Consider the following 12,395-nt stretch of genomic DNA (forward strand, 5'->3'; position numbering starts at 1 on the left):
CCACACGGCAGAGCCTGAGCAAGCTCTCAGCGCAGTGGGGCTTGGCGTGAGCTCTGTACCTGGTGGCCTGTGCCGGTGGAAAACATGAATATCCATAAGATTCTCCAGATTGTCCTGCAGTGTTTCCCGAGACTGCCCGCTCCTCCTGTCTGCGCTCTGGATGCTTTTGGCCTGCCAGTCTGTCCAGTAGATTCTCTCACCATAAAGAGTAAGTCCAAAGGGGTGTGGCAGATTGCTCCCAATCAGCACCTGCTCAGATTACCCCCATCACCCAAAGAAAAATATTATATTATACAAATTAAAATATTATTTAAAAATATATATATTAGTGACTATGAAGTCACAAAGGAGAAGAGGCTTTGCTTGCTCCCTCTCAACATTGTAACATATAATCACAGCACAAGGAGAATGATGAGGCAATCTTAGCCCTCAAACTTCTGTCACACAATTTCAAATTGAAAGGGAGCTCTTTTCTCTCAGTGAAAGCCACTGTGTACTTTGATTTGTAAATTTTCCTTTCCATTGGAAAAAGAGGCAGGAACCATCATCACTTTGTGTTCAGACTCCCAGACCTGCTCCTCAAAGACAGCTCCCTTACCTTCCTGTGGCTTCCATCCAGACTGGCATACTCGATGGTCTTCATGCCTGCATCTGCCCAGTACAAGCGCTGTGACTCGTAGTCAATGGCCAAGCCATTGGGCCATGTCAAGTTGGAGGAAATGATCACCAAGCGGTTTGAGGCATCCATCCCAGCACGTTCAATTTTTGGGTTAGCTCCCCAGTCAGTCCAGTACATGAACCTAAGAAGAAGCCCAGACAGAAGTGAATGACAACACTTTTTCACTGCCAGAGAAACAAGGGAGTCTGGTGTCTTCAGGCCATAGCAGGAAGAAGCATTAAACTAGTAGTGTACTCATGTCCAGCCTTGGGCTCTTGTAATGTACCTAAGATCATACTCAAATTTATATACCTTCTACTGCTCATGGGCTGTCCCAATTACAATTTCTTGAACTTGATAAAGTTCAAGAAAATAGGTCAATACCTAAAAATTAATTGTTTATTTACCAGTGTACACCACTAGCCCTTTACACTCTTCTGCATTCATCTTCCAATAATCTACTCAAGGAAAGAATAGCATTTCATTCAAGACATTCAATGCTTCTAAAGCAATTGCTGGTGAACTTTTTCCTATCCACCCTATCCCCACCTCCAAAAGGTCTGAGAACATCCTTCTGACTCAAACTCTAGTTGATAAGCAGGGAGTTTGATTACAAATTCAACATATATGTGAAACAGAGAAATAGAAAACATCTAGATGGCCCCATTCTCAATATTTTTGTACCACATCTTTAGTTATTACATGCCCAGGATAAACAAATGAAAAAGCCAGCCAGCTCCTGCAAGTTCCACAGCACAACAGGCAATTACCTCTGCTTATCTTGTTCTATTAGCATCTAAAAATCACATCTCTAGTTTCAGTCACTAGCGGGTTGTAGAACAATGGCACCAGTGAGAAAGAAAATTCTACAAAACCAAAGAACCAGGAAGTCTTTAGACATACAAGAATTGTTATGTCATCCAAGAAGAAAGACTCTCTTACCCTCCAATGGGGTCCACTACAATATCTCTAGGTCTGTCTAGGTTCTCCCATATTAGAACAGTTCTCATGGTCCCATCTGTATTGGACACCTCTATCCGATCTGTTCCTACAAAAGTCAAGAGAGAAAATAAAAAGAGATTAAACTGAAATTGCAAGAGGTAAGGCAAAAAACCTCCATACAACAATGCATTCTTCCCCTTTATCCATGTGTGTTCTTAGCTGGAGCATAGGTAAGAAATCTGGTTTAAAGTGTCACTTTCCTCTAAAGTCACCTCTGTGGCTGTCACTGATGTGGAGTCGTGTATACAATCCACCCCTTACCTAAACCCCCATGCCATGAGAGAACAGCTAGAAAAGAATAATCTTCCTTGTATCTCTCTTAACTATGACTCTCCAGCAGGGAACCTGCTCCTTCTGCACCCTAAGATACACTATTGGAAGATACACAAATGAATCACAAACTCTGCAGCCAGACAACAGTGATGAATATTTTTATAGAATTAGTACTGGGGATATTGTAAAGAGAATTAAACTAAGGGTCGTGCCTCAAATCACACTCAATTAGAAGCACGTGACATGAAACTCCATCTTTCTGCTACACAGAAATTATACAAATTTGGAATGAAACAGACAGAACTATCCAGTGGATATTCTGTTTTCATGACTAACAAGGAAGACAAAAGTCTATGTAAAGCAGAGGATCCCAGTACCTGCATCAGTCCAGTAGAGTTTGTTGGTGACCCAGTCAATTGCAAGTCCAGCTGGACTTTCCAGGCTGGTGTCCACCACAACCTAAATGAAAACAAAAAGAAAAAAATCCTTAGTGAAATTAGACCTTAGGCAGAAAGAGTTGTCCAATGCACTACCCCATTCACAAACAAGGCTAACTTTCAAAAGGCAAAACCCTGAGCAGAGCAATGCCATACAAAAGAGAACATTAAGGACTTAGAAGTTCAAATAAGGCTTTTATTTGGAGAAACATATATTATTTTGTGTCTGTTCAAACTGCAAATCCAAACTTTGAACTCTGTTTGTCTCATATATAGTACCATCAGCCTAGCAAGTTTGTGCAAAAAACATTCCCAAAGCGCATGACTCTCATTCCAAATGTAGAACAGAGGATTTAATACTTCTTCCTTTCAGATTCTAGGCCTACAACAAAGGAATTGATCACAGCCCTAAAATCACCATGCTTCATGTCACCATTCAAGGCTCTCCATACCCCCAATTGTCCATGAAGTGTCCAGTGATCTCATTAGTTTGCAAGAAGTAGGCAAACTATTGAACAAAAGATCACCATGAACTGCAACACCTTAAAAAGCCAGTGTATCTCAGTGGCTTCAGATCTGATGCTCAAAGAGTCTCCTGGCCAGATGACCTCCACACACAGTGAACACTGTACCTCCTGGTTCGATCCATCCCATTTTGCTCGGCTGATTGAGTCAGTGCTAACGTCTGTCCAGTAGACATAGTCATCCTTTGAGTCCCAATCTAGAGCCACAGCACTGCGAACATCAGCAAGGGGGATGACATCATCTGACAGGTCATCTGTGTCAAAGCTGATCCGACGGATGTCCATCCTTCGGGCAAAAAGCAGGAACTTGTCAAGACCTGATCAAAGGTCGAAAGGTCTTCTTTTAATTTCTCTAAGTTCAACAATACAGTGATAGACAGACAATTCCCTGCTATATCCACAACCTTAACCACCTACATAATCTCTCACTGGCAAGTCTTTGATCTTTTTTATTTACTGGAAGCAAAATATCACTGGGAGAGGATGGGCAAGGGGGGGTCAGAGTGGTTGTGAGCTCTCTCCTGGGGTGTAACTTATGCTGAGGGAACAAGGGCAACCACATTCCTCAAAGGATAGCATAGACATCCCTCCAAATCAAATAGCTATTTTAAAATAGCTCTTGAGAATCTGGGAGATGGTCAAATTCTTTCACATAGTTGCAAACTAAGAGAAATGTGGCAACGAGGACTGAATTTTTTCTTTATAACTGACACAGATATTATGGGAATTTCAGGGAAACAATCAGCTGTGCCAGGTAGCATGGTCCTAATAGCAGCCCTGAAATAAGGACCAAAAGTGGAATTTGTCTGCATCCCCACCCATGAAGCCTAGTGAGGGAATGCACAAGGGAATGCATTAAAAAGGTGAAGCATTCTCTGGCAGGACCCTTAATACTTCTAACTCAGTCTTATCCAGCTGCATTTCCTTGGAAGCAATTACTGCTGATGCTTAGTCCCACTACCAGCCCTCTGCCACCCACTGAACATCTGAGCACGTGTTCCCACCTCACTTACTCTGGGCACAGGCATGGCTGCTGGTCTTGCGGAAGCCCGTGGGGCAGGCACAGGTGTAATCCTTGCTGCTCGGCAGGCAGAGGTGAGTGCAGCCTCCGTTGTTGTCCCCACAACGGTTTCTCCCTGCTCAATTAGCCAAAGACAAGAGCAACCACACATAAAGCAAAGAGTAAAGAAAGGAGGAAAATCACTAGTTGAGGTGTCAAGACCACATGGAAATAACTTCCTAACCCAAAAGTTAATTGAAAATAAGGAAACATATAAACTAAAGCACTAACTCCATTTCTAGGGCTCAATTTTAAAATCAACATTTAACTCAATGCATTTTGAGAGCAGATAATGGCAATTGAAGAGGAGCTAGGGAGGTGTCAGTCATTACAGTGCCCACTTATGATTTTTCCCCGTCTCAAAACATCTCTTGTGTAAACGAGCCCCAAGTATTTCCTACTGAAAGGCCTCCTCCCCCGGTGTCAGCAGGGGGAGCTGCGGTAACACCCAACTCCCATGTACCGGCCGAGCAACCTCAACACGAGGGCGCTGGAGAAAGTTCTGCCACAGCGCCGGGCACAGGCGGGGCTGTGTCCACACGCTGGGCTCAGGATGTCATCTCCCGGCTTCACAGCGAGTGGGTGACTCCAGGTTTCTACTGGCTTAAATCAGTCTCTACCTGCTCTGCAGTTACCTGCTGGCTGACGCTGAGGATGCAGCGTGTGGATGTCCATTGGGAAGTGGAGTTTGTTGCGGATGATCTCCTGGTTCTTGCCTGTGAATTTGTTGGCACTGTTGATGCTCTTGGTGTGCCAGTCTGTCCAGTACAGACTGTCCTCAAACACGGTGATAGCAAATGGGTGTGGGAGCCCTGCAACAGACATCCAGTACAGGAATACAATCACGTCTAACATGACTCAGTCTAGCAGGGAGACAAGGGAATGCTTTTTTAACTGCCCCTTAGGCCTCACCACACTCAACACTTCACACTAATTTAACAGACAATTCCTCTCTGCTGTCCTATAATCATAGATAGAATGTTACGGGGCTGGAATGGACTTTAAAGATCCTCTAGTCCCAGTCTCCCCACCATAGGCAGGGACACGTCCCACCAGGTTGCTCAAGGCTTTATCCAACCTGGCTTTGAACAGTGACAGGGTTGGGGCATTCGCAACCTCCCTGGGCAACCTGTTCCACCACTTCACCATCCTCACAGTAAAAAAATGTTTTCCTAACACCTAACCTGAATTTCCCCTCTTTTAATCTGTATCCAGTACTCTTTGTTCTAACACTACAGTTCCTGATGAAGAGTCCCTTTCCTGCCTCCTGGTAGGTTCCCTTCAGATACTGGAAGGTTGCAATGAGGTCTTCACACCATCTTATCATCTCCAGGCTGAACACTAGCCCTCTTATCAACTTTGTGACCCTCCTCTAGATTTCCTCCAACAGTTCCATGTTCTTCTTACGTTTGGAGCCCCTGAGATGGAAGCAGTATTCCAGGTGGAGTCTCACAAGAGCAGACTCACCTCCTCAACCTGCTTTTGATGCAGCCAATGATGACTGGATAGCAAACTCCATCCCTCGGTAGTGACAGAATTAATTCCACAGTCAAAGAACAGAAGACAAGCACAGATGCAGAAGCCAATGTCTCAAACTCAGATCAGCACTGTACTACTCTGTGGTCTTTATTGCAGAAAGCACTCCCTGGAGAAAGGCAGTTACTTACCTTGGCTAATAACAGCCTTCCTATTGCGTCCATCAAGGTCAGCCCTCTCAATGACATGATGTTTGGCATCCACCCAGTACATTCTATGTCCTGCATAGTCAATGGTCAGTCCGTTGGGCCAGAAGAGGTGTGTATCCGCAATGATGCGCCGATTAGAGCCATCCATGTTGGAATACTCAATGCGGGGAGTGTTGCCCCAGTCAGTCCAGTAGATAGTACTGGAGGAGGGAGAGAGAGACAGCTAGAAAACTTGTGGCCCACATACTGCACCCAATATCACTCCCTATCAGGGCAAAGCAACATCAGTCCTGTGACCTTGAGCGTGACCCTGGGTCACAGCCATGGGAGAAGTGAAAAGTAATACCTGCTGAAAGTTGAAGGGCCCAGAGCAGGATTAAGGCTCTGAAGGGTCCCAGCATTGCCAGGTTCCCCAAACTGTCAATACCAATTCAAGTCCTGAGCTCCAAGGTAACCTTTGTGACCAAGAATGGGGTTTTCATGTTCAACAAAAAGCATGTACATGGAGGGCTCACTGGGGTTTCCCCCTGGTTTCCCATATTTTCACTCACCCCTCCATAGGATGTAGGGCAATTGCTCGGGGCTTCTCCAGGTTCTGCCACAAAAGCACTTTTCTGTGAGTGCCATCCAAGTTTGCTACCTCAATTCGAGATGTCCCAGAGTCCGTCCAGTATAATTTGTCATGGATCCAATCAATAGCAAGTCCACCTATGTACAAGACAAAATTAAGCACAGATCTGCACAGAAAAATGGTTCCCTTTCTCCATCCACCTCTGAAGAGGCCCAGTTTCTTCTCCTGCCAGCCAAGATTAACTCCAGGGTGACACTCACCTAACACCCATTTCATCCAACCCATACCCTTCCTCAGGGAGATGCACTTTGTTCTGAATGCTGGGTCCCCACTTTCCTCCACTCACCCACCCTATACCATTGCCTTTCTTGTGATGACACACCTGGGCTCTCCAGCCCTGTGGAAACCACCTCTTCCACATTGCTACCATTCAGATTGGCCCTCATGATGCGATCAAGCGTGACATCAGACCAGAACACCAGCTCCTTGCTGTGGTGGAAATCAAGGGCAATGGCATTTTCCAGGTTGTTCAGGAGCAGTGTATACTCAGAGCGATGAGGCAACACTTGTCGGATATCAATTCGATTGGCAAAGAGTAGCACGGGCTCTGGCCCTAAGAATATACAGGAAGACAGCATTGGAGTATTTGACAGCATTTGACTGGGTTCTGCTTACCATTCCCTCTGCACCAAGTCCCAGAACAGAGTTTTGCAGTACTGGAAACAGAAATCAACCCTCAAAACACTTCAGAGAGCTGTTTTTACATCCTCTATACACAATCCTAACTCAAAGATGAGCAGTTTTAAACCTTCTGGCAAACATTAACTCAGCAAGAAGCAATCATTCCAGGTCCTACCTAAGCCTGCCTCACTTCAGCCTCTGAAACCATATCACTAGATAGCCACTTGGCAGCTGGACTAGAGCTTCTTTTTTCTATACACGTTTCTTAGCCATGCAAACACACATGCTCTACTACACCTTCTACTACAGACAGGACACAGTTGAAATCTGCCTCAGTCAGATATAAACTCAGCAGGTACTTCCACTGCAAAAAACTATTGCCAAAATATCAACATCCTTTATGTATATGACTAGGGGAATTCCTAATGAAATCTAAAGTCTTTAAGTGAAATTTCTAATTCTTCAGCTCCTACATTAGAGGACGAATAAAGTTAAAGAAGTGTATCGGTATCTTTAAAAAAAACCAGCAGATCTCCATACAGCAGCCATTCACAGCATTCAGGATTGGTGACCAGCATCAAGGGTCAAACCATATGGAGTTGTGATACAGCCTCATTCATTGGAAATGCTAAGACACTTCCTGAACAGAGTCAGAAAGCTCATTTTGTCCCAGGCTCTGAGTCACAAGGAATGACAAAGGACTAGGAAGAAAAGGCAAGCACTGTCTCCCTGGCAGGGAAAGGAAACAGTGTAGTACCTCTCTCCATGGTCAAAATCACACAAAATTTTCACAAACATTTTTATCAACAGCATGGGCATACCTAACACAAATCCAGGTACCTCCTTTCCTTCACGTGTTTGTTGGGTGAACAGCACAATGCTGCCAGTGAAGCACTAAAGACATAATTATGGGAACTGGACCAACAGACACACACCAGTTTTGTTGTTAGGTTGAACTCCCCTTACCTAGAGCTTTGCAGCTACGTTTGTCAGGTCGCAGCTCGTAGCCTTGCTCACACCAGCACTGGAAGCCTCCTTCACTGTTGGTACAGCCTTGGCTGCAGTAGCCTTCCTCAGCACATTCATTCACATCTGCATGTTACAGAGAAAGTTACCATTAGATAGATCATCAACAAACCTGAAAACTTCACTGTAGATTGCATCTGCTTTCATACTCTGATTTTCATTCTATCATAGCCATCAATTTCAAACATACCAAAGCAGCAGGGAGGAGGTTACTGCTCCAAAAACCCACCTTGGCATGATCGGCCATCTTCCAGGAGCCTGTAACCTGTGTGGCAAGTGCACTGTACCATCCCTCGTACCATCTGGCATTTCTGAGCACAGCCACCATTGTTGACATTGCAATTCTCCTCCCCTGTTCGTGGACCTGCAGAAGAAACATGTGAAGATAACTGAGCTGAAAACACAAGGCAGCTGCTCTTGCCTTCAGCTGTTAGGCAGCAGTCACCCTTCAAAGCAGACTTAACAAGACGGGGAGGACACAAGCTGTGCTGGAAGCTTCCTCTTTGCAGCCAGAGCTCTCCTCTGCAGGCCACAACTGAACAGGACAACAGAGCTCAGAATAGTATGTTTTTAGGATTCAGTGTCTCTGTAGACAAATGGTGATATCTGAGATCATATTTTCCCCATCATTTCTCATGTGCAGTCTTTAATTAGCAAAACCAACAAGGTTTTTTTCTTCAATCTTTAACTCACTCCCATTATCATAGCTCAGACTTTCTTTCCTAGACAAATCCTTCAGCAACACCAGATAGACTCCTACACATTAATGGGCCTCCATTTCTGTCTAAGACTGAACTTGGGAGGACTTACGACAGTTTTGATGTGGGCTCTCATCACTGCCATCTCCACAATCATTTGCTCCATTGCACAGCTTCCTCTGGCCAATACAACGCCCATTCCCACACAGGAACTGGTCTGAGGCACACTGAGGGGTGCCTGAAACAGAAGAAGGGAAAAGTAGCACATCACAGCTTACTGATGGAACAACAGTCATGGTGAAGAAAAGAATACAGAACATTTTCCAAGATTTGTTACAAACTTTTCATATGAGCACAAATACATTACTTCCTCTTCCTTTGAATTCAGCTCATCTAGCAGTACTTATTGCTCTGCATACTTTTATGCTGATTTGGAGGTCTGCAAACTCTCCACCAGTCTGAGTCCACTGTTGCTTTACTGTGAAGTTCATCTGACTAGTTTTTCTTAGAATGACTGGAAGGTCCTGGCTTAGCTCCCTTTGGTTCCAGAATCCACAACCCTACTCAGCATGTGCAAAGGAGGAGATGGTTCCTCACTTTAATAATCTGATCTGTCACACCAGCACAGCTATGGATCTTAAGCCTGCCTAGGAAGGAACATCTTGTCTAGCCCTTTGATGGACTTGGAATGAGATTTACTTGCATCCCTGAAATCTGAGCTCAGGCAACAGGATTTCACATGACCTATACACTTCAACTTCTGCTGTTGGCAAGGAGACTGCACAAAAATCTTGTAAACAAAGTAATACTGTTTGTAGGGACTTTGAAAATCTGATTGTTTCTGCAGCAATAATTGCACTGTCCTGTTGCCTCTTACTTCTTTTACTTCTTGAGCTAACTTGACTAGCGGTCCCTAAATCATCACCCTCTGATAATCTTACAAAGATAATAGGACAATACAGTTACCATCAGAGAAACAATCAGATTGGCAGACTACCTGTAAACAGTGTGGAAAAGGGTAGTTGTGAGATTAACAAGCACAGTTAAGAACTACAGACACACCAAGTGAGAACATAAAACCAGACAACAGATGCAGATTCACTTTTCAGAGCACAGGAATACTGTATTATGAAGGATTCTGAAACTTGGACATCATTTGTCATATCAAACATAAGGATCCTTACATCAGCTGATTGCCTAGTATTTTAGGAATCTTCTCTATGGCCAATAAAAATATAACTGTTTTAAAGCCAAGAGGATTTTAACTCTTGCTACAGACACTAGGACAACACAATATGAGCAAGCATACTTCCTGGAAAAAACAGTTTAATTTTCACCATAGACCTTCCACTGTCACCATAGGCCTAATGTAGAACTGCACAACTAACCTTACAGTAACTGTACCTTGTGTTTGGTTTAATATGGAGATAGTGTATTTCAATGGCTCTGGAAGTGTGACTTTGCTTCTTTCAGTACCTCTAAATACCTTTGTTATCAGGATGAGGAAACAGGGTTACCAGCTTGTCTTTAAGTACAATTGTTTTTTCCAGGATCACCACACTGATGCTCACAACAGCTGACCAGCTGAGAGCAGCTGCTCTCAAATGACTACAAAGTGTGCCTCTCTAAGTCCTCTGAGTTCAGCTGTCCTCATAGAACAGCCACTCTCCACTCCTCAACATCCCCAAAACAAGAGGTACAGTTTCACAAATCCATTCTGTCACCCCCAAAACCACTGTTCAGAATACACTGATGCAAAAGTATCAGTACACATAGGTGGGCTCCACTCACTAGGATTAATTCATGGACCAGCACACTCTAGTCCTCAACAAAACCTATAGGCATCCTGAAGAATTTAAGGAAAAGAGAAGATTATAGACATTCCTTGAATCCTACCATAACACTAGGGTGTGTTGAAACCCTCCTGCTCCCCATAACCACTATCATACAAAAGAATAGCAATATGTGAAATTAATACTAGTAGCTCCTAAGCAAATATCTAAGGGGGAAGCTGACACTCTTGATCCTCTAAAACAAAGGTTTTGTTATTCTCTTCCACTAAATGTCCTTCTTGATTCCACTGTCTGCTGGAATTGTTCAGCAACTTCACAATGCAACAGGAAAGCTATCCAAAACTCCTAGAAGGCACAAGTTAGTATAGCCCATGTGACAAAGGTAGTAACTTCGTACATTATTGATGTTTCCAAGTCTGAATGGAATTGTCCCAGAGCTCTGTGGTAATGCACAGTGTAAGGACAAGACAGGTCGATGCTTGACCAGAAAACACCTTCACCTAAGATAGCTTAAGCACACAAGTTGGCAAGTATATAAGACAGCCTACAGATTCCATTCTCTGGGAAGGACAGAAACTCTGGGCTAAAGTCCCTGAAGCAATACCAAAGAGACTTTATTACTTACTACTTTACATCCTACTAATAGGATGGAAATTTAAATAGCTATTAAGCAGCAAGGTAGCAGGTCAAACCTGTGTTCTCACAGTTCTCCTCATCACTGTTGTCAGAGCAGTCATCTTCCCCATCACAACGCCAGGACAGACGGACACAGCGTCCCGACTTGCAGCGGAACTGGTCAGCTGTGCACATAGACGTAGCTGAGGGCCCAAAAAATGAACATCAGATGAGCAAGAAGGATCAGAAGAAACCAAATTCCAAAGCTAATTGTCCCAAACACTCTTTTGCATCCACAGAAATGGAATGTTTCCACCAGTTCCCTGCACTCACTGCAGTTCCTCTCATCTGACTGGTCATCACAGTCGAAGTCACCATCACACCTCCAGCCAGCATTAATGCACAAGCCACTGTTGCACATGAACTCTCCAGAGCGACAAGGCTGGTGAGATGCTGCAGAGATGATAATACACAGAAAGAGGAAACTCAGATCAATGTAACAATCCCCAAAGCTCCTCAGTACCACTTTTACCCCCATTATTACAGAACTTGGTCCTGAGTACATTTCTTCTGGAAACTGTAGTAATTCTTGTAAGCAGAAGTGCAGAGTACACAGTTTTCATCAGTATTCTCACTTTCCAGAGTTAAACAAAACCCCTAATAATGAAGGACCCAGCTTATGTGTGAACAATTAGATTGCCATCTATGCTGTAACCCCTTCTCCGGTCAACGCAAAATGCATTTAGGTTTGCAACCCTGATTCTTGGACAAGGACGTCACGCTGCACTAACTTACAGCAGTCAGATTCATCAGACCAGTCCCCACAGTCATCATCACCATCACAGTGGTAGATGTCCAAGATGCAGCGTCCATATGCACACTGGAACTCCTCCAAGCTGCAGGTGGCAGCTGGAACATCTGATGCTAACAAGGGAATTAAAGAAAAAACATGAGATGACAAGGCACAGTCTAGTTGAGAGGCAACCTTCTTAGTCCCATAATGGATTAGCAAGTATTCATTGCTACTTTGCATGATTTGTATTACAGAGAGGAATGCTGGTTTTGCTTCACTGAAAAGCAGGTTAAACTCGTATATAAAGACACTCTCGCAGATGATCCAGTAAATACAATTAAAAAAACCCATTATATAGGATATTAGGCCATAAAGATGTAACTTTTCAAGAGTTGTTAAATTGTAGAGAAGCGAAAAGATATAAATGAAGAATTGATGGGAAAACCTAAGAAAGGATCCAAGAGTGTCACCCTCCATCTTATGCTCAAAACACTATGTCTTAGTACCAAATAAGTGTTTAAATTGTTTAATAAATCTGAAAAAAAAAAAGAAAAACAGAAAAATAAAGAAACCTTAGGG

At 43.7% G+C, this 12,395-nt stretch overlaps 1 protein-coding gene across 3 annotated transcripts in view; it reads right to left on the reverse strand.

Moving 5' to 3' along the window:
- The window catches only part of LRP4 (LDL receptor related protein 4), an 83,085-nt gene that overhangs the window by 14,823 nt on the left and 55,867 nt on the right, over positions 1-12,395 (reverse strand). For 2 of the 3 annotated variants that reach the window (XM_077784176.1, XM_077784177.1), the window contains exons 6-21: positions 11,819-11,947; positions 11,357-11,476; positions 11,101-11,226; positions 8,728-8,853; positions 8,147-8,281; positions 7,858-7,983; positions 6,593-6,823; positions 6,191-6,347; positions 5,622-5,839; positions 4,590-4,766; positions 3,908-4,033; positions 3,003-3,211; positions 2,311-2,392; positions 1,601-1,706; positions 599-800; positions 60-249 (exon numbers count right to left, since the gene is read on the reverse strand). In XM_077784176.1, coding sequence (XP_077640302.1) covers positions 60-249; positions 599-800; positions 1,601-1,706; positions 2,311-2,392; positions 3,003-3,211; positions 3,908-4,033; positions 4,590-4,766; positions 5,622-5,839; positions 6,191-6,347; positions 6,593-6,823; positions 7,858-7,983; positions 8,147-8,281; positions 8,728-8,853; positions 11,101-11,226; positions 11,357-11,476; positions 11,819-11,947 — 2,460 coding nt within the window. The remainder of the gene's footprint in view (positions 1-59; positions 250-598; positions 801-1,600; positions 1,707-2,310; positions 2,393-3,002; positions 3,212-3,907; positions 4,034-4,589; positions 4,767-5,621; positions 5,840-6,190; positions 6,348-6,592; positions 6,824-7,857; positions 7,984-8,146; positions 8,282-8,727; positions 8,854-11,100; positions 11,227-11,356; positions 11,477-11,818; positions 11,948-12,395) is intronic. The other variant, XM_021533348.3, reaches the window with a different exon arrangement.

The sequence above is a fragment of the Lonchura striata genome, chromosome 6 (genome assembly GCF_046129695.1).
Source record: "Lonchura striata isolate bLonStr1 chromosome 6, bLonStr1.mat, whole genome shotgun sequence".
NCBI classification, from domain to species: Eukaryota; Metazoa; Chordata; class Aves; order Passeriformes; family Estrildidae; genus Lonchura; species Lonchura striata.